The sequence below is a fragment of the Heteronotia binoei genome, chromosome 5 (assembly GCF_032191835.1).
Source record: "Heteronotia binoei isolate CCM8104 ecotype False Entrance Well chromosome 5, APGP_CSIRO_Hbin_v1, whole genome shotgun sequence".
Lineage (NCBI taxonomy): Eukaryota > Metazoa > Chordata > Lepidosauria > Squamata > Gekkonidae > Heteronotia > Heteronotia binoei.
In genome coordinates this window covers 45,760,165-45,783,159 of record NC_083227.1, presented here as the reverse complement: position 1 = coordinate 45,783,159, position 22,995 = coordinate 45,760,165, and the positions used below count along the sequence as shown (strand labels likewise).

At 43.0% G+C, this 22,995-nt stretch overlaps 1 protein-coding gene across 1 annotated transcript in view; it reads left to right on the top strand.

Moving 5' to 3' along the window:
- CFAP20DC (CFAP20 domain containing) overlaps positions 1-22,995 on the top strand; it is a 269,093-nt gene that overhangs the window by 120,601 nt on the left and 125,497 nt on the right. The window contains exons 9-10 of the mRNA XM_060239416.1: positions 13,913-14,052; positions 15,224-15,404. Coding sequence (XP_060095399.1) covers positions 13,913-14,052; positions 15,224-15,404 — 321 coding nt within the window. The remainder of the gene's footprint in view (positions 1-13,912; positions 14,053-15,223; positions 15,405-22,995) is intronic.

The following is a 22,995-nucleotide window of genomic DNA, read 5'->3' as shown; positions in this document are numbered from 1 at the left end:
TTACAGGCCCTGCGGAACTGAACAAGGTCCCGCAGGGCCCTCACCTCCTCCGGCAGCTGATTCCACCATGTAGGGGCCATAACAGAGAAGGCCCTGCCTCTAGTGGTTTTTAAGCGGGCTTCTTTTGGCCCAGGGATAGCGAGAAGATTTTGGGTTCCCGATCTCAGCACTCTCTGGGGAACATGTGGGGAGAGACGGTCCTTCAGGTAGGCAGGTCCCAGGCCATATAGGGCTTTAAAGGTAATGACCAGCACCTTGTACCGAACTCGGTACATCACTGGAAGCCAGTGCAGGGTCCGAAGACCCGGCCGAATGTGTCCCCACTTTGGGAGACCCAATAACAGACGGGCCGTGGCATTCTGCACCAGCTGCAGTTTCCGAGTTTGGGACAGGGGCAGCCCCATGTAGAGGGCATTGCAGTAGTCCAGCCTCGAGGTGACCGTAGCATGGATCACTGTTGCTAGGTCGTCGCGCTCCAGGAAGGGGGCCAACTGCCTTGCCCGCCTAAGATGAAAAAATGCGGACTTGGCAGTGGCTGCTATCTGAGCCTCCATCTTTAGAGAAGGCTCCAATAGTACCCCCAGGCTCTTGACCCTGTCCGCCGCCGTCAGCGGTGCACCGTCAAAAAATGGTAGGAGGATTCCCCCCCCCCCGGTCCCCGACGACCCAAGCAAAGGACCTCTATCTTCGCAGGATTTAGTCTCAGTCCGCTCAGTCTGAGCCACTCAGCCACGGCCTGTAGTGCCCGATCCAGATTTTCCAGGGCGCAGACCGGTTGGCCGTCCATCAGCAGATAGAGCTGAGTGTCATCAGCATACTGGTGACACCCCAGCCCATACCTTCGGGCAATCTGGGCAAGGGGTCGCATATAGATGTTAAATAACCGCCCCTTGGGGCACACCACTATCGAGTGTGCACCTCCAGGATAGCTCCCCCCCAATCGCGACCCTTTGTCCCCGACCATCAAGGAAAGAGGAAAGCCACTGTAAAGCCAACCCCTGAATCCCCGCGTCGGCAAGGCGGCACGTCAGTAGCCAATGGTCGACCGTATCGAACGCAGCCGATAGGTCCAACAGCATCAGCATCGCCAAGCCACCCCAATCCAGATGCCGTTGAAGGTCATCTACCAGGGCAACCAACACCGTCTCCGTCCCATGACCCGGGTGAAAGCCGGACTGAAATGGGTCAAGGACGGAAGCGTCCTCCAGGAAGGTCTGTAACTGCATTGCCACTGCCCTCTCAATAAGTTTGCCCAGAAAGGGCAAATTTGAGACCGGCCGATAATGTGCCAATTGGGCTGGGTCTAAAGATGTTTTTTTTTAGGAGGGGACGGACCACTGCCTCTTTGAGCGGCGTTGGAAAATGCCCTTCCGTCAGGGATCTATTTATGATATCCCGTACAGGATATCTAAGGTCCCTCTGGCAGGATTTAATAAGCCAGGAGGGGCATGGGTCCAATTTACAAGTTGTTGGGCGAGCAGATAAGAGAATCCTGTCAACTTCCTCCAGGCTGAGGGGGCTAAAACCATCCAGCGTACAATCCGAAGACAGGCTCGGGGCCTCGGTTTCACTAACTGTCTCAAAACTGGCAGGGGGGTCGGGGCGGAGTGACGCGATTTTATCCGCAAAAAATTTCGCAAAAGCCTCGCAGCCTATTTCCAATTCAATAGAATTTGGTCTGCCTTGCGGCAGCATTGTAACTCCTCGAATTATATCGAACAGTTGTGCCGGGCGCGAAGTTGTGGACGCAATCTTAGCCGCAAAGAATGCTTTCTTTGCGGATTTGATTGCCATCTCATAGGCCTTCAAACTCTCTCTATAAGATGTTCGGGTCACTTCGTCTCGAGTATGCCACCATTGCCTCTCCAGTTGTCTGAGTCCCCGCTTTAATTTCCGCAGCTCCTGGTTAAACCAGGGCGACGGCTTCGAGCGGGAGCGCAGAGGGCGCCTGGGTGCGATCACCTCGATGGCTCTGGAGAGTCCATCGTTCCAGGACTCTACCAGATCATCCAGGGAATCGCCAGTGGGCCAGGTATCTCGTAGGGCCAATAGGAACTGTTCCGGGTCCATCAGGCTCCGCGGGTGAGCTAAAATACGCTCTCCGCCTAAACAGGTTTTGGGTGACACATCCATACGAGCCTTAAGGGAGCTCTTCCTCCAGAGCTCTTATTACATACATTGTGCTTATAGGTGGAAATTTGAGACACTTTTAGAGTACATCCCAGAGGGCTCCTTCTCATCACTCTAGGGATTTTATTTTGAAAATGCAATTGCTGATGGTGGAAGAAGAAAGCATGTTTAGGCTGCCACTGTGCTACAAACATGACTCAGTCTGGAGTTGGAATTAGTGAAGGAGGAGTAGGAAACCAATAAAGGATGAACTTGTGGCACATTGAGAGCCAGTTTGGTGTAGTGGCTAAGTGCATAGACTCTAATCTCAGAGAACCGGGTTTGATTCCATCTATATGCAGCTGCTGGTATAATCTTGGGTCAGTCATAACTCTGTCAGAGACATTCTCTCAAGAGCAGTTTCTGTCAGAGCTTTCTCAGCCCTATCTACCTCACAGGATGTCTGTTGTGGAGATGGGAAAGGAAATTGTAAGCTGCTCTGTGACTCTAAGTGAAGGGCAGGGTATAAATCCAATCTCTTCTTCACATGGACTGTATGACTTGCACATCATGGAAATGTGTCCTTAATCTGTCTCAAATATGTAGAGTCTAAGCAGTACCAAATTTTGCTAAAACCTTCAATTTAAAGAAAGAAAAAGCTGTCATCTTTTTAAAAGAGAAAAACTTAGTATGTTAATGTCTTTCTCCAAAAGAACAAACCCTTCTATTAAATTTCATAATAAGAAACAATCTTTATTAATGCGGATTGCAACAAAATAAGAAAGGTGAGTAATTTAATTTAGAATACCATGTCACTACTCTAGCGCCTAATATAATGAAAACAAAAAAAGATAATAGAGTTCATTTAATTTTGGATAAGCACTTAGGGGTATAATTATTTTTTATTTTTATTTCATCCTTTGTATGACATCCTGTTCTACTTTCTAATTTTACAAGACATTTAATTATGTGTTTAAATAAAAATTCAAGACTACACCCAAGAATTTCAATGCCTTGTTTTAAAGTTCAAGGACACTATGATGCATGACATAAAATGCAAGAGGGTTGGAGAAGGGGCATGAACGCATTGGGGTAGATTCATTGAGAACTCTTAATGGCACTATTAATTTATTTTATGCTTGAGGTGAAAACTACCTTACTGATTATTCAAGTTGAAGCTGTCCATTAAGTGAATATGCATTACTTTGAGCCCATGTAGCACAAATACACAGGACTCCTGTGGGATAGTGGGCATTTTATAAACCTGTATACAATAACACAGTAAAATATCACCAACCCTAGTAGCTTAGGTAGTATCTAACATATCCAAAGTTATCAGTTGTTTGGACAAATGGGTTACTCCTTTAAAGAGCACTGAAGGAGAGACTATGCAGAATAATTTCCAAGATCTCTCTAATCTAGATTAACCAAGATGATGAGAGCCATGCAGCAGAGTTGTAAATGTTTTAATACTGTATTTCCTGTTATGAAGGTTGTTGCATCAGGGAATGGTGACTTCTCAAAGGCAGAGTCCTTGTCCAAAGTGAAGCACCACCAAAGCAAGACCAAGGTGTTCCAGCAAGTCCATCTTCAAGCCAACAGCTCTTGCTGCCTTCTGACAGGTGAAGGCTGTCATCCCAGTAGTGTTCACAGCATCTACCGAGGGTCCATTAACACAGATTCCAAGGGAAGAAGGTCCATCTGCACAAATTCCAAGACAAAAAGCAATCAGGCTTCTCCTGGTGTGTGTCTCTTTTGCTCGTCAAAAGGCATGCATTTGATCTGAGGATGAAGTGTGTTCTCCTGCTAGACAACCAAGCATGTTGCAGGACCCAGTGGACAATACTATGCCACATGGTTCATGCTTGTGGAACTGCAATGGCAGATAAAGGAAAATGAAAGATGAGTGACAGGGCCTTTGGACAGTCAGCATAACTGTGGCTGGATGTAACTGTGGTATGGCTGAGACTTCCAGCTTCCAAGGGACTTAACTGTACAATCAGTGAGCCCTATGCTGTAATTGTCATCACTATGTTTACCCTACAGGAGTAAGCCCCAGATGTCACTGAAGATAAGCCAAACACTGCCATGCTTTGGTAGAGGACAGCAGAATTGATATCTGATAAGTTGGGAGCCATTTTTGTGGGTGTCCAAGATGCTTGTGTAAAGTAGACAATGCCTGTAGGGATACTGGTTTCACTGGCCTTAACCAGCTAGAGTTGCCAATTCAAAATTAGCATAGGACACAATATGGGGTAGTGATATTGTCATCTGAGGGTTCTTTTGGCTAGTATAAGCCCACTTCAACAATCTTGAGCCTCTTGAAGGACAGAAGGTGAGAAGTCTTGCCTCCAACGAAGAAGAGGAAACCTTTCACTCAGTACCAGCCCAAGACCCCATGTGTATAGCACTGCCCATCCCAGAAAACTTGTCTGGAGTGCATATTGCAGCTAGCTATTCACTTCTCCCACCACAGTTCTGAGAATGACGTATTTCTACATGTTTACTCCAATGGGAATAGTGGACTACTTACCTCATCAATACACACTGTATTACTGAACTGGCATTCATTGGACATTCTTCCTTGTTGGGAATTTTCAGTTGGTCCAGTCATTTACTTTGAGTGGGAGCCCAAGATGATGTAGGATCTTGATTGTGTTGATTACAGATGGAATGTAATTGGATAGCAGACTTGAAAATCACATTGTTATGGATGGTCATGATTGAATCCAAGTAATTTCAGTGCCACTATAGATGATGCAATGAATGGAAACTCTGCTTGCCAAAGTACCCTTCAGTTTAGAAAAAAAAGAGGCATAAGACAGGACATAATTTAAGTGTATGTTATGTGGATATGATCAGTAAACATAAAAATAGTGTTTAGATGGCTTTGCAACATGTGAATCTTGCTTTATATAATCGGTAGACTCAGTCTTTCACAGATACCTCTGGCTTGCTTTTACCAACTAATAGTTTATGAGCCAGCCCCCTCCCTCCCAATTGATATTAAGCTTTAGCTACTCGCTGAGTCTCAGGAGGTATGGAATTAACAGGCCACTTAGTAGCCTGGACAGCCTTAAAATGAATAGCTTTCTTATATCTGCAGGCAAGTGAAAATTTTCCGGATTATTAAATAAGGGTCTGTTGAGATACGATGATCACAGTTGAACTAGGTGCCAAAAGTCTTGTGCTGTTTTTATAGCTCCACAATAAGTGAAAATGAGCACCCCCCCTAACTGTATCCTTTCTAGCATCTGTCCGCCTCCGTCTTAAGAATGCATTTAAGCTTGCATAGTGTTAGAGAATTCAAAGTAATATGGTGATTTTATCTAAGCTTCAAGCAAATTGATTTAAAAGGTTTGATAAACATATCCACTCTCCAATTGTAGTGCCTTTTTGTATGTTGCGTTCCCCAGTTTTTTAAAGTAAGCCTTTGTTGCACCAGTTAGAGCCACAGTAATGAATGAGACCATCTTCTTGGAAGAATGAATAGTAACACAAATAAAATAATTATATGAAGTTAGCCCATGGTCTGTTGCATGGTGGTATTATTGCATCAAAAATGTTGGAGCTGTAAATATTGAAATGATGGATTTATAATAGTTTGATAGATAGCTGTTCCCTAGTTGAATGTATACCAACATTTAATATATAATGTAATTTCCATCATTACAAGAGTACTTCCACTGGTCGGGGGTGAGTGTGCGGATTTTTCTAACCTGGTCTCCTAGGGGTCCCTTATACCTTACAGGCAGCTTTTGGAGAGGGTTACTGATGGATTTTTTTTTGAGGGGGAGGCAGGGAAGAGATTCTCCCAAATAATCTGTTCAGAATCCAGTCATTGTTTATGTACTACTAAAAGTCATATTACTTGAGGTGATATGCTGTACAATACCTTACTTTTTCATATACGTACTAAAAATAGAGACATTTGAATAGCACTTTTTAAAATCATTTTCCATTGTGCCTCTATGCAATCCCATGTTTGGGAGTGTTTATGTATTAGAAGCTGTAATAGTGAAGTCCAGACCTTGACATTTGCAAAATAATAATACAGCAAAATCCCTGGCATTATAGGTAATGGAGAGGTGTCACATTGGTACAGGACAACTGGGCCACAATCAAGAGCCTCTCAACTGATAGCAGTAATCTTTTCACTGTGTAAATGAATAAGTTTCAGAAGAATTTTCCCAGTGAAGTCCTGCATAGAGTTACAATCCTCTATGTCCACTGAAGTCAGTGGGCTTAGAAGGATATAACTCTGCTTAGACTTGCATGAACAGATATTAAGTCTAGGCCAAGGATTCTAAATTCTTGTTCATACCTGCACACATAACTTTATGCCTCTTATGTCAGCCAAGTAAATGTGTAGGCAGATAAAACTGAAAATGGTATAGAAGCTCAATTGTCAGTTTTAGAGCTGTTCACATGTGCAAGTCTTGACTTAATGGCACATTCATGCTGTAAATGTATATGAAACTGTCCTGTCCATAGCTGCAGTGAGGGAATTGCGCAAATGTACAGGAAATGCTTGGTTTTCATGAGTTGGTTCTTGGTGGACATGCAAAATTGATATAACATACTGCAGAGTCAAAAATCTAGTCTTGTCACATGTACCCTCTGTGTCTGCCTCCAGTTAAAGCCTTTGGTCAGTTTCCCAAGCACAGGACTGCAGACGAATACAAAGGCAAGCATACATTTGCTTGCTTGTAACTTTTGTTCTTCAAGTGCCTACTTTGCTGTTGCACGTCTTGCTTATCTTTCTCGTTGTAACTAACATTACAGAGAAGCAAACTGTATCACACAGCTCTCTTCTGTCCCTTGTAAGGCCACATGCTGTAGAGACAAATAACCCGGCAAGATGCATTTCTCTTACTTTTTACATACACATACAAAGGCTTCTCTGTCAAACAGGTTTTTCATTCCCTCCCCCGCATGCGTACACACACTTGCTGGGCTGCAGTTCCTAATTCATTGTGTATGACTAATTTCCCTGAATTACAGATATAATTATATGCTGTTGAAGAGCAGTTTGGTGTTTTGAATGCTTTCAACAAAATTAATAAAACCAGCCTGCATCCAGTTAATTATTACGTGTGTAATTTGACTAAAATTTTACACTGTTAATTCCTTTAATTCCCAGACCAGATTAACTACTGACTGTTAGTCAATGTAGAGCTGTAGGAAGTAATTTTTTTTTCTTAATGGGACCTTGGTTTAATTGAATACAGAATCAAGTCTGGTTGCTTAAACTGAGCAGTTCAACTTGCTAATGACAAGATGTAGTGGTCCACTAAGCACAAATCAAAACTGGTAATTTACTTTAAAATTAGCGTTCTCTTTGCCTGAGTACTTTAGTTTCCACAACAGCACTACTAGTAGATTCCCCCCCTTCTTCCTTTGAGTGTAGGCACGTACATTTGTATGGGGAGTTCATTGTTTCAGTTTTTTATTTGATCTGTAAAAGAACACCCTAGCCCACTCGCATGTTATTTGGCATGTCAGTAAGTTTTTTAATAACATATGGGGAGGGTGCTAGCATGGCTGGTCCTCATGTTGGAGATTGTATTTGTTGTTCACCAGTTGAGACAATGGTTATCCACATGAGTGCATATGGGGACTGCTCAGGTATACAAGAAGGAACAGTGTGCATCAGCTCTGAATCAGCATGTGCTTTTTTTGTGCTTTCATGAAAAGTAGCCATACAGTCCATAAGTATTGCTGAAGATGCTTTTATGCAGCTCCATAACCCCCATTTGTGTGCTTGTTAATCTTCTTTCTGCTTGTTCTGGACAGAACCCTGTACTGTTGGGATTTCTGCTTCAGCCTACCTTGTGCATTTCCATACAGCACTCAGCTAGAGCCTTGGCCTTTGGAATTAAGGATGGCATACACAAGCAGGAAGAATTCATTGAGTGCCTTTCAATTACTCAAGCAGGGTTGCAGCTAATACTGAGGCCCTACTATAGTGCCATATCTGAAGGCTCCCAGAAGGCTGGCATTGGTTAATGCAGCCATGATATAATGTTGCCTGCTAGCAGCTAGGCAGTTAGATGCCTTTGATCTTCTTCCATCACTTCTTTAACCTGAAAATAAGTTTTAACATGCACATAACATGTCCAAACCCATAAGGGTTGTGGATGTGGGTTACTTGATGCTAGATGGGTCTAAAATGCACCAACAGTACGTTGAAATGTATCCCATTGGCACAGGACCTCATTTTTGCATCAACAGCACTTTTGTTAGTTTTACAGAAGGATGATACTAGGAATCCCGATCTTTCTCAGCACCTCACGTATCAGGATTCTTGCCCGCATTCTATCTGACAAAACTGCAAAATGGAGTTTGGTAGCCAAGATGGAATGATAGCATGGGTGAGCATAGCTGTGGTTTGTTTTGTTCTTTCTTGAGATAGGCAGTTGATTTCTGTGATACCTGTACTAACATGAGTGGCTAAGATGGAAGTGTTTTTCCTCATCATCATTGAATAAATGGACATGCTTTCTGAAAATTGTTGTTTGTGTATTTTTAAAGATCAGTTACCCAACGCTTATAGTTCTAATCTAATTTTGAATTTTGTTCAGGGTTTTAATTAAGCATGGGAACTAAGTGTTAAGTCATTAGTGAAACATCAGTAACCTAGAAGGCAAAGAAAAGAATTCTTTTCCAATTTGCAGTTTCCAAGTTTCACTGCTTGGCCACCCAGATGTTAATTTTAATCGTCACAGTCTACCAGGTGAATGGCTACGAAGAAGTCTGCTTTAATGTAATTTACCTGAAAGTCAGTGTTAATTTCATAGGGAAATAATGTTGGGATTTAAAACAAGAGCAATCCTCATTGCGTAGAGATTGTAAAGCCAGTTTTGAAAGCTTTCTGTGATTGTTCTTATTTCTTTTACATAGTAAAGGAGAGCCTGGAATCATGATTATAGTAGGAAAGAAATGTAAAACCTTGATTTTACTCATCTGTCTAAATTTTTATTTCCTGTTTCAAAACTCAAGGCAGCTAGCTGAAAGTAATCTGTAAATATAATCAGTTTTATTACAAAACCAAAAAGAAATATGTACAATAATTCCACAAATATTAGAGTAAATGCAGAAAAGCTAGCTAAGTGCCTTCAGTAATGAGACAGGTAAATGTTAAATGAAAAATGACTGTTTGTTTTTTTAAAAGCAATTAGACAGTGTGCCTTCAGGTTTTACCATCCAAGTATAAAGGTATGTAGCCCTTGGTAAAGCAGTAAAATAATTAGTGGTTCCATCCTTGACCTATGCCAAGTTCATTTTTGTTAACTAGAGAAAATGAGATGCCTTGAGCTTCCCGGTTTATTGTAATCTTTATTTTTAACCTCACATTATGAATAAGAGATGAGTTCTACTGCTGTTCCTTTTCTATCAAAGTCCCAAAATCAGACCTTCATGGAAATGAACACTTTGATAAGTTTAAGCTTCGACTTAATTAGAAACTTCTCCATTTATATGTTAAACTTTATTTTTTCATGTTGTTGTTCTAATACTACTCAAAAGCCCAAATTACTTCTCAGTCTGCTTTTAACTACACATAATTGTTCAGTGTAACAGATTACTTGTATGTGTTGATGTAGTCAATTAATTGCAGTCAGTTAACATGATTGTAAATGGAGAACGTTCATGGGTATTTTTTTTTGTTCCCAGTTGATATGCAGCAGCGAACATCACAAAGTCGTCAGAAAACTGAAGAAATTGATACTAAAATGAAAGAGACCTCTCAGCCTTTGGGAACTGTTCCATTATTCCTTAGAATGTGTGAATCTCTTCTATGGGCAGGAGTGCAAAAGGAATTCATACTTACCACAAGCAGAAATGTCCAAAACAATTTTGCTTGATGATAGTAACTAACGCTCTTCCCAGTTTGCCTCCAGAACAAATAAGAGGCTAAGAGGTTATTTGCTTTTGATTGATCGAATGGATTGACTTAGATACTTATACTCACAACAGTGTACAACATTGTTTTTTTCCATCCATTTTGTCCTTAGAACAATATCACTTAGAGGTAGATACATAAGACTGAGTGGGAATGACTGGCTTAATGCTACCCAGCAAATTTCTATGGCAGGGTAGGTCTCTCAGGTCTCCCAGATCCTATTCTGGTATTCTAACTAGAGATACTGTTAATTTCTCAGATAACCTGTTGGACACAGTTAGAATGTGAGCTGATCAGAGATTTTCTCAAATTGCATTGAGCAGTTGAGCAACAGCTGCCAAACAAGTTTGGAGATGCCTGTTGGCCAGAAAGTGATTTACAGCTGATGGCTCAATCAGCTAGGCTTTGGGGGGGGTTATTATTTCCACCCCTCATCAAAATAGATACACAGTGAAAGGGGGGAGGTACAGAGCTGCTTTCTGCTCCCTGTCCTCCAAGCTAGCCAAGAACAGAAAGCAGTATTTTTGACCTGTGCATTGCTAAAAGGAGAGGTGAAAGAGACTATTTCTCTTTTCTCTGAATCCCAAGCCTATTGTATGGGGTGGCCAAGAAATAAGGGAAATTGGGTTGGTTTCTGAGTTTCCCTTCCCCAAATTTGCTGCATCTCAGCAAATCTGGAGACTTTCCAGGGTGGAAGATCAGAAGAATCTGGCTTCCAGCTGATTAGCAAAGAGTTGGCTTTTGATTCTATTCGCTTAAAAACACACACACACCAAAAAAGCCCTGTAGGGTGCAGAACAGAATTTCCACAGCAGATCGGAAGTGATCTCTAAACTGATCCATCATCAGCTGAGAGTCAGTTTTTGATGACTATAAGTAGCCTGTTCCTGTAAATACACCAACAGGCTATGAACAGCCAGTCAGTTAGTTGGCTGGTCACCACTTACAAATGACAACTGGCAGGTGTTCGAGCAACTTTAACTCTAAACCATACACTCTACTGGCTCTCAGATTATTTATCATGACTCCCATTTCCCAGTAACATACATCTCATTGCCTATTTCTTTCAAGAGGCAATTAGATAGACATATGGAGCAGAGTTCCATCAGTGGCTATTAGATGTAAGGTATAGATGGAACACTGTCTGGAACAGTGATGCTCTGTGTTCTTGGTGCTTGGGAGGTAACAGTGGGAGGGCTTCTGACGTTTGTCTCCTCTGGTGGACCATCTGATGGCACCTTGGTTTTGGCCACTGTGTAACACAGAGTGTTGGACTGGATGGGCCATTGGCCTGATCCAACATGGCATCTCTTATGTTCTTCTGTTAGTAAAGCAACTACTTTATTCCTGAAATGTAAGAGGGATCTGCTGAGGGGCAAATATAGTTCAGTTCCTGTTCTAACAGTTCCAGAGAAAAATGTGCTGTCATCTTGCTTCTACATGAAAAAAAATAAAAACTATTTTAAAGCCAAAGTTCAGTATTTCTGTTTTAAGTGTACTTACATAACTAATTGATCAGTAGATAATTGATCAGTCAGCAAGACAACAAAAGCATATCCAAGAAGCTATTCAATTATTTATTTGATAATTTTTCTTTTTGCAATTAAATAGATAATTATGATCGATTCTGCAGCTGTGGTACAGTAACTGGTAACCACCAGACATGTTCAGTTCTAAATGCATTGTTTGTTCTTTATAAGAGATGGAACAGATTGCACCAACTCTTGATGTATTTTATAAGTACTATATTTAACCCACCTCAGAATATAAAAAAGTTTTCCATTCTTACAGTGTTCAAAATATTCTGCAGCTAACACAATTGCACTAACCCCTTGAGAAGGATAATTTTGAAATTTAGAGGACCTGATATTGAGTAAAGCCCTTTGATTCCTTGACCAGAGTTCTGCTGGGGATTCAGCAGGACCTGGAGGGTTAGAGTATAACCTTGAATTTATGTCTGATAAATGCGAACTGTTCAGTTTTGGAGCCTCTGTTACAATATAAATAGTTTATAGTTGGAATTGGTGACATTCAAATCATTTATACTTCTATGTATAAAAAGGTTAACTAATTGCACTTAGAAAATAAAGTTAGCATGACCTTTAAAGTAGAAGAATGACATTGATGAAGAAACAAAATAAAGTGGTGGTACAAAATGCAGGCACAAGGTGAAGGGTATAGAGAATGCAATGCTTATAGTTACCATGTGGCAAACACAACCTACATAATGTTTGTAAAATCTCTTAGACAAGGAACGGCAAGCAGGGGATCCAAGAACTTGCTGGGGGAATCTCATTTTTTTCTCCCCCCCCTGTTTCTTCTTTTCCTTCCCACCTAATAGCCATAAACCAACCTACCTTTCTAAAACTCCATGTCATCAGTTTTCTCTCCTTCCCTCCCCTGGCAGCAGCTACCTGGGAAAACTGTAGCTCAGTTGTGCAGTGGGAAACTTGCATCTCACTTTCCCCTTTGTTTTCCTCCCCATGCTATTTCCTCTTTCCCTGCATCCTTCTCTCTTTCCCACCCACCAGCCAACTTGTATTTTATCTACCCCTCTCTTCAGCTATATTTATTATTTGCTTGATTTGTACCCTGCCTTTCTCCACAATGGGTACTCAGCAACTTACATCATGCTCCTCTCATTTATTTTATCCTTGTAATAACCCTGTGAGGTAACTTAGGCTGAGAATAAAAACAAAGTTTGAGTCCAGTGGTAGCTTTAAGACCAACGAAGTTTTATTCAAAGTATGAACTTTTGTGTGCATGCACACTTGCTCAGATACAGTGAGACCTGGGCTGAGAATGTGGGACAGACCTAACACCATCCAGTAAGTTTCTATGACAGAATAGTGATCTGAATCTGTTTATCTTAGATCTTAGTCTGAAACTCTAGCCACTGCTCTGATTGGAACTCCAACATTGGTTTTCATGGTTTGGCTTCTGTTGAATGGTAGCAAGCAGCTGTGCCTGGGTAAATCATGGAAGTAACTTGATATCATTGCCTCTTGGTTGCAGCTAGGTTCAGCCCTTGTGAGTTCACCCACAAAGGCCCAAAGACCCCTGGATTAGGTTGTGCCTCCCTCCTACTTTTTGCTGACAAAACCAAGGCTTGAAGGCTGGCAGTACTGTTGTGGTTGCCTCGCAGCCCTCATAATGGCTACTGCATAAGGTATTTGTTTCTTAAAGGCACATGTGCCCCTTCTGCTATTTGGGGGCAGGGTTTAGTGCCCCAGCTGTTGCTGCCATTTTAAGATTTCAGATTTTTCAGCAAACATGGGGCTCGTCAAGTTTTGGAGAAAGATCTGACTTGTTGGTTTATTATTTCAGTCTCTAGTTTTAAGTATCTACAAATTTGGTCATGTTGAGAAATACATATATTGATATTTGGACTCTAAGGCAATCAAGCAATAACCTCAGTAGCAAAATCACTTTTCACCAGGTAATTGTGCTGCTTGCCAGTTTCATAATTTGCATTTTTTTGTCACCATTAATTATTCATAAGTAATAATGGGTTATTTTTTTATTATTCAACTGTTGTTAGCTGCCCTGAGCCCGTTAGGGGAAGGCGGGATATAAATTCAATAAAATAAATAAATTATGTTTGTTGTTCTTTTTATTGGAAACTGACCCACTAGAAACATTTAGCTGAAATATATGCTCACTGCCAAGTTCTCAGTCCCCTCTCACAGTGCAGTGATGAGGAGTGATTGGAAAGAAAAGGAGTAAATTAGTTATTTGATTAGATAGTGATGTCATATCACTTGAAGTGTGGTTTTACTACCAAAAGCTGCTGGAACTGAAGGAAAATGATGGCAGTTTAGTAATTCAGCATGACTGTATTGAGGTCCACTGTATGATATTTCAAATACCGAGCTTGTAATAGTTTATCTCACTCTTCAGTAGACCATATAATGAACCGAGGATTAAGTACTGCACGAAACAATAAAAATCAAGATGTCTCTCACATTGCATTTGGATCTAAGGTCCTTGGGCCACCTCCACCTTCAGGCCGAAGGTTCACTACAAGGGCATCTGGGGAGGTAGGAATACAGACAATTGTCATAAAAACAACATTTGAGGCTTTATATTAATGAGAAAAATAAGTTAAGATGAATTATAGTAAAACTGGAGATTGTTTAAGAAAACTAAAAGAACCTGTATGTATCAAATGCTAGTACTGAATTGAGATTCATGTTCTAGACATACTAGAGCACTGGGCAGCATATATGGTTTGTCTTTCCTCCATTTTAATTTTTAAAAAATCAAGTGAGGTAGGCCAAGTTTACTTTGTGAAACTGTGTGGATTTGAACCTGGGTCTTCCTAGCCCTAGTGTTACTCTCTCACCGCTGGTTCACCCAGTGGAATAGGATGAATAATAGAACTGGTTGAGTAATAAAATTGCCAAAATAGGTAGAAGGGAGTGGTGAGCAATTCCGTGAGTTATTTGGTGAGGAGCATGGACATTTTAACACATGCATAGGAGAATTTTTATAAGATGCATTCAAAGAGTGTCAGATTCAGGGACGAAGAGAAGACTGAAGATAAGGGGAGGCTGAATATTTTATACTCTGAGCCTTTGATTCAGATAGCTGAATGTCTAGATCTAACCTTCCTACAACTCTCAAGAAGGAGAATGAATCTTAACTGAATATGCTTTTAATGGCTTGTTTGGGTTGGTTTTATTGCTTTAGTTGTGAGCCACTTTTAGCAGCTCTCTGGAGAGGTGGCATATACATTTTCCAAATAGATAATGTGAATTATCAATACATAGAGATTTAGCCCAGCGGCTTACTTTGCTTTTGTGATATATAAAATTTGAATGCCTAATAATAACTGCAAGAGGAGCCAATCAATAATGGCAATAGATGCAAATAATAAATAATAAAAAGTGGTTTTTATTTTTAAAATAGAAATAGTTGAGTCTCATTGGACACAGAGTCTCATTGGACACAAGTTGGTATGTTTGGAGTGTCATTCCATAAGTGCAATTCTGTAATTACATGTTTACTAAATTCTTACAAAATGTCTAAATACTAGGTGATTTGTTACTTCTGCAGACTGCTAAAAAGTCCTCCCTCTCTCTCATTTAATATCCCCATTTTAAAGGTTTTAGTATTTTGAGCATTTTCTCATGCTTTTTAAAAAAAATTCAATTAATTTAGCAATTACTGCTCTCCTTTCAGTGAAGAATAATTTTTCCTTTCTTAAAGGTAACAAAATCTGGGACCATCAGAACCAACAGGTCATGTCAGCACTCCACTTTGGAAAAGGGAAGGGATCCAGTGCAAGACACTGGTAGGTCTGAACAATCTATCTCACCATCTGATGAGGCTGTGATTCAAGGAAACAAAGATAATATTCACCTCACAACTCGGACTTCACTGGAACAGGGTAAGAACATAAGAGAAGAGCTCTGCTGGATCAGATCAGTGGTCCATTTAGTCCAGCATCCTGTCTCCCACAGGGGCTAGCCAATTCTACTGGAGGGTTAATGAGAGGACATAGAGGCTGAGCTCTTCCCCTGATGTTGCCTGCTGGCAGTGGTATTCAGAGGTTTTCTGCCTCTGAATTGGAAGTTCCACTTATTTACCATGGCTAGTTTGGTATAATGGTTAAGTGTGCAGACTCTTATATGGGAGAACCGGGTTTGATTCCCCTCTCCTCCACTTGCACCTGCTGGAATGGCCTTGGGTCAGCCATAGCATTCATAGGAGTTGTCCTTGAAAGGGCAGCTGCTGTAAAAAGCTCTCTCAGCCCCACCTACTTTACAGGATGTCTGTTGTGGGGGGAGGGAGATAGAGGAGATTGTGACCGCTCTGAGACTTGGAGATTCAGAGTATAGGGCAGGAAATAAACCCAATATCTTATTCTTCTAATAGCCACCAATAGATGCTGATGATGAAAAGGTTATGAAATTGGATGTGTAATCACATTATATGGTTGTATTATCTCATTATCTTTAACATGTCTGTTACCATTATTGCTGTTAGTTATTGATGATATTAACCAATAGTTGTTCTTTGTAATGACATCAAATGCATCTCCTTGCTCTAATGCACATGTTGGAGTTTTGTGTAATCTTAGTGAAACCATTTTGTCGTGGCAGTTTGTTCATGTTGATTGTTTTGGATGAGAAATGTACTAGTGTGGGACACATTTTGTCTGATAGAAAGTAAGAATGTTCTACAGAATTGCTGTCCCATTGCTGGCAAAGTTGAAAGTGATTTGGTTTCATAATAAGCCTCCCTCCATGATTTCCCTCTAGTCCGTTGGGAAATGTGGCAGGGTTGAATAGATCTTACAGCATTTATGCTTTCCTTTATGTCAAGGTTTCCCTTGCTTTCATGAAGCGAAAATATAACATTCTTTCTTGCTATCTTAATTATTCTGAGTGTTACACTTGTGTTATACTTGTCCAGTGAAAAAGGCATAAGTGCTGCAAGTGACGTCCAGTGAAGAAGGCATGTGCTGCAGTATTCATTAAACTATCACAGCTCAAGAAGCTCAAGGCAACATATAGGGACTGATCCCATTTTCATCCTTACAAAAACCTTGTGTGTGAGAGAGACTGAGAGACAGTGATGAGGCCATGGTCACCCAGTGTGCTTCACAGCTTGGATACAACACTATTCATAATAACATGTTTGTAAACTCTATATTGCTAGTCAAAAAATAGCATTCTAAGGGTGGTTTGCACATTTGTGGAAATCTCCTGGATCTTCTTTATCTCTTCCTGTACGCTTGATCATTGGCAGCTGAATTGTGTGAACTAACTCCCCCTAGAAGCGTTTGCATTGGAGATACTATGAGCAAAAGCCCTGGAGAGTCAGTTTGGAGTAGTGGTTAAGAGTGGCGGACTCTAATCTGGAGAACTGGATTCAATTCTCCACTCTTCCACATAAAGCCAGCTGGATCTTGGGACAGTAACAGCTCTCTCAAAGCTCTCTCAGCCCCACCTCCCTCACAGGGTATCTGCTGTGAGGAAAGGAAGGGAAGGTGATTATAAGCCACTTAGAGACTCCTTTGGGTATTGAAGGGTGGGGTATAAAATCAACTCTTCTTCATCCTCCTCCTCAAATCTGTGATGCAAGTCATCATAAGAACATAAGAGAAGCCATGTTGGATCAGGCCAATGGCCCATCAAGTCCAACACTCTGTGTCACACAGTGGTAAAAAAATGTATATGCACACATACACTGTGGCTAATAGCCACTGATGGACCTGTGCTCCATATTTTTATCTAAACCCTTCTTGAAGGTGGCTATACTTGTGGCTGCCACCACCTCCTGTGGCAGTGAATTCCACATGTTAATCACCCTTTGGGTGAAGAAGTACTTCCTTTTATCCGTTTTAACCTGTCTGCTCAGCAATTTCATCGAATGCCCACAAGTTCTTGTATTGTGAGAAAGGGAGAAAAGTACTTCTTTCTCTACTTTCTCCATCCCATGCATTATCTTGTAAACCTCTATCATGTCACCCCTCAGTCGACGTTTCTCCAAGCTAAAGAGTCCCAAGCGTTTCAACCTTTCTTCATAGGGAAAGTGCTCCAGCTCCTTAATCATTCTAGTTGCCCTTCTCTGGACTTTCTCCAATGCTATAATATCCTTTTTGAGGTGCGGCGACCAGAACTGCACACAGTACTCCAAATGAGACCGCACCATCGATTTATACAGGGGCATTATGATACTGGCTGATTTGTTTTCAATTCCCTTCCTAATAATTCCCAGCATGGCGTTGGCCTTTTTTATTGCAAACGCACACTGTCTTGACATTTTCAGTGAGTTATCTACCACGACCCCAAGATCTCTCTCATGGTCAGTCTCTGTCAGTTCACACCCCATCAACTTGTATTTGTAGCTGGGATTCTTGGCCCCAATGTGCATTACTTTGCACTTGGCCACATTGAACCGCATCTGCCACGTTGACGCCCACTCACCCAGCCTCAACAGATCCCTTTGGAGTTCCTCACAATCCTCTCTGGTTCTCACCACCCTGAACAATTTAGTGTCATCCGCAAACTTGGCCACTTCACTGCTCACTCCCAACTCTAAATCATTTATGAACAAGTTAAAGAGCATGGGACCCAGTACCGAGCCCTGCGGCACCCCACTGCTTACCGTCCTCCACTGCAAAGACTGCCCATTTATACTCACTCTCTGCTTCCTATTACTCAGCCAGTTTTTGATCCACAAGAGGACCTGTCCTTTTACTCCATGACTCTCAAGCTTTCTAAGGAGCCTTTGATGAGGAACTTTATCAAAAGCTTTCTGGAAGTCAAACATCCTTGAATGTTGCAACTATAGAGTAATAAACATGCACATGTGAGTCAGTTTAAAAAATAAATGTGTTTTAAAACCAGTACTATAAACTTCAACTGACTCCATCGCTTTCTATTGATATTATCCCAGAGAACCTTGCTTACTTGCAGCCTGAATATTGGTTTTTGTAATTATCCCTTCATTGTGTAGCCACGCCCTTCTCCATCTGCCACTGAGAATCATTGCAGAAGAGTATTTCAAAATGATGACCGATAGGACAAAGTATTTCAAAACGACGACCGAAAGGACAAAGAGATAGTCAATAGCATGTGTCATGTTCTTAGGGTGCAGGCAGTCAGGAGTCCAAAGCCAATCCAAGGTCAAAGTCCAGGAAGTCAAGCAGGAGCCAAGTCACCAATGCAGAATCACAAACCAGAATCAGAAGTCAGTGTCCAAAAGCCAAAAGGTCAGGATGCCAAGGAAATCAAGCAGGTCAGGATCAGGAAGGAGCGTAGATGCAAGCCAGAGAATAGACTTGTTGCTTCCGCAAGGTTACCAGGTCCTGGGTGGGAGCTATATGGGAGTCTCAATCAGCCTGCTCCTTGGCTGGCAGTGACTCTGCTAGAACTCAGGGCTGAGAAATCTGAAGCATCAGCGTGCCTCATGTCTTCACTCTGAAAGTTCTTTCCGGAGCCTGCTTCGAACTCTTGAAGTGGGAGGAGGAGAGCTTGGAGGAGATTGATCATCAACAGCTGACTCTGGTGCCTGGAAAGTGATTGATTGGCCAGCTGCTGTTTGTTCAGCTGAGGAACTGACTGGCAACTCTTCCAGGTCTGTTAACCCTTCCAGCTCCTCCTTGTCAGAGCTCATGACACTATCCCCCCCCACAGGACACCCCCCCCCACAGACGGGCCAGGCCGGCCAGGGTAGGCCGTGTGGAACTGTTGCATGAGGTCAGGGATGTGTAGGTTGTCCACGGGTTCCCATGAACAGTCCTCAGGGCCATAGCCTTCCCAGTCCACGAGGTACTGGAGGTCCCCACAGTGGATTCGGGAGTCCAGGAGCTGGTGGACCTTGTATTCCTCCTCGTCATCGACCAGGACAGGAGGAGGCAGCGCTGGAGGTGTCAGTCAGATGGGATCTGGTGGTGTAGCAGGAACAAGGAGGGACCGGTGGAAGACCAGGTGGATGCGGAGGGTGGCCGGCAGCTGTAGCCAGAAAGCAAAGAGGTTGATTTGGTCCGTGATCAGGTAAGATCCCGCAAAGCGAGGGTCCAGCTTGTGAGACCAGCCAGGCCGACGCAGGTAACAGGTGGAGAGCCAGACATGGTCCCTGGGCTTTCGGTCGGCGACTGTCTTGTAGGCCTCTTTAGCCTGTTGGAGCTGCTCTCAGAACAAGTCCTGGAGAACCCGGAGTTCCTGCAGGTGCACATCAGCAGCAGTAGAGGACCAGCAGCTGGGTCAGTGGCTGCCAGGGTGGCCAACGGGGCCTGGTGAGGACAAGGGTCCTTGAAGCTCAACATTCCCTTTGCCCATTCTACGAGGGGATTATGCTTTATGAGCCAGGAGAGTCCCAGAATGAGGGGAAAGCGGGGCATGTGAGCAACATTGAATAGTACTTGGTCGTGATGGTGTTGGATCTGGAGCATGACTGGGTGAGTCTCCTGGGTCACCGGAGCAGAGGAGGCGCCCATCGATGACTTCAACCAGGGTTGGGGTGTCTTTGTCCTGCACCAGGATCTGGTGTTGCTTCACAAAGGCTACATCGACGAAGCAGCGGGCGGCTCCAGAGTCGACCATGGCATAGACGAACAGCCAGCGCCCATCTGGAAAGCCGAGCGTGACTGGTACGAGGAACGGGCCCTGGGCAGTAAACAGGGTTCAGGGGACCCGGCTAGGTGCCCCAAGTTGGGGGGGCCACTCAGACTTGGGCCTGGTCTTTTACTGGCGGTGGTGGCACAGTACTGGGCTAGGTACGCTTGGTGGGGCAGCCAGAGAAGTGCCCTGCCCCTCCACAGTACAGGCAGAGATTCTGTGAGCTGCATCGTGCTTTTCCCTTGGGGGTGAGCCACAGCTGTGCAGCCCCGAGTTGCATGGGCTTGGGGTTGTCAGTCTCGGGACTGCTGTGAATTGGGGTTGTCACTGTCGCTAGGCGGCGAGGCAGCTGAGAGAACAAGCGCTGCTTTGCACTTGGCGGCGGCTTTCCAGGCGGCCATCGATGCGGAGACACAGCATGATTAGGCTTTGCAGTGTGGCCGGTCTGTCTACTCGTGCCAGGTCATCAAGGACTGTGTCAGCCAGCCCCTCCGTATACTGATCCATGAGAGCAGCCTCATTCCAGACCAGGTCTTGGGCCAGAAGCTTGGACTCGGTGGAGTACTGGAAACGGAGTCCCTACCCTGCTTCAGGGTCTGGATCTTCCGATTGGCGGTGACTGCTTGCTGGGGGTTAGCAAAGACTACCGCCATATGATCCAGAAAGCCCTGGTAGTCAGTCAGCCAGGGCGATGGGTCTAGAAGCAAGGGGGTAGCCCATTTAGCTGCCCGCCCCTTTAAGAGGCTGACAATGAAGCATACCTTGGTTTTGTCGTTGGGGAAATCTCTGGCACATAATTCAATATACAGTTTGCACTGTGCCAGAAATACAGGAAACTCCTCCACCTTCCCAGTGAACTTCTCTGGGGGAAGCACCAGGCACTTGGGTGGGGCAGCAACAGTGGCTTGCTGCTGCTGTTGCAGGTAAGCCACCATTTGAGTGAGCTGCTGTACCTGAGTGAGCAAGGCTGCTAGCTGCCCAGAGCCTCCGCTTGCCTCCTCATCCATCTTGTGGAGTAAGTGTGTGAGTGGAAGTAATCTGTCACGTTCTCAGGGTGCAGGCAGGCAGGAGTCCAAAGCCAGTCCAAGGTCAAAGTCCAGGAAGTCAAACAAGAGCCAAATCACCAATGCAGAATCACAAACCAAAATCAGAAGTCAATGTCCAAAAGCCAAAAGGTCAGGGTGCCAAGGAAATCAAGCAGGTCAGGATCAGGAAGGAGCATGGATGCAAGCCAGAGAATAGACTTGTTGCTTCCACAAGGTTACCAGGTCCTTGGTGGGAGCTATATGGGAGTCTCAATCAGCCTGCTCCCTGGGTGGCAGTGACTCTGCTAGAACTCAGGGCTGAGAGATCTGAAGCATCGGTGTGCCTCATGTCTTCACTCTGAAAGTTCTTTCCGGAGCCTGCTTCGAACTCTTGAGATGGAAGGAGGAGAGCTTGGAGGAGATTGATCATCAACAGCTGACACTGGTGCCTGGAGAGTGATTGATGGGCTAGCTGCTGTTTGTTCAGCTGAGGAACTGGCTGGTAACTCTTCCAGGTCTGGTAACCCTTCCAGCTCCTCCTCGTCAGGGCTCATGACAGCATGGCACAAATTTTATGTTCTTTAACATCTCTGCTCTTCCAAAGTAAGAGAATAAATCTCTGTTTCAAAGGATTGTAAAGTAATTCACATAAAATATAAAATGTCTGCACTGCAGGGATTATGGAAATCAAACACTCTGCAACAAAATTTGCTTCAGAGCATTGATAAAGATTTGCAGGATTAAACAAAGACTACCAGAGCAGTGCATATAAATAAAGAACTCCCATGCTTTCATGATTAAAGAGAGAAAGCTAAAAATAAATTATTCTTGTAAGCCCTTATTAAATTTAAGCACCAAAAGAACCCAATCATCAAGAATACTAAAACTTTTTTTTTACTTGTCCCAGTTTCTAATGTCTGCCTTTCATATTATTACATTCTGTATCTCTGTGGAGCAGGTTTCTTTTAAAAAGTAAAAAAGCTAAAGTGGTTAGCTTGCTGTGCAGTTTGTTTTCTGGACACTGAGACGGCTGCTTAATGAACAGTTGCTCTCCTGTACTTACCCAGTCAAGCCTCTACCACCTCATAGTTAGCTCCTAGGCAATCTTAGCAGCCTTAGAAAGACATAACTCAGCTAAGATGCCTGTAGCGGGAAGCTTCACAAGGTTGTCAGGAATAGGCAATGTTGGCCATCACTGATTTCCCCTATGGTGACAAGATCTTCTTGCCTTTCTGTCCCTCATATATTAAAAGTCTTTTACTATCAAATTGATAAGAACGTAACGTTAAATTCCACAAGACTCTACCAGCCTAACATCTGCCCACAAGAGAGATTTCACTACAGTTTGTAGGATACATTCTACTTCCTGACAGTTGACAAAGGCAGACAAGTGTAGTTATCGTTGAAGTCTTCCTTCAAGTTTATACAAGCATTGTGGCCATTAGTTTCAAATATAGTTTGAAGAGGAGAGATCAGATGAAAGAACCTTCTTGTCTTCAGTGCAACCCTAAGTTTAAAGCTTGAGAACTATAAGAACCTCCACTGTTATGGTGCTAAAGATCAGGAGAGGTGTCTATCAAGGGCCTATCCCAAACATCATATTACCCTTACAGGCTTTGGTGGAAAACCATCTGATGACACCTAACTATCATAACTTCAGAAAAGGGCAAGCGTCCAGTATCACCTTAAAGACTTAACAAAATTGTGGCAGAGTATGAGCTTTCATGCGCAGTTGTTCATTCTAGTTGTATCTGAAGAAGTGAATGGTGACTCACAAAAGCTCATACCCCACCACAAATTTTGTTAGTCTTTAAGGTGCTCTTTTCTCTGGCTACAGACAGACTAACGTGGCTACCAATCTTGATTTGTTATAACTTCAGTCCTG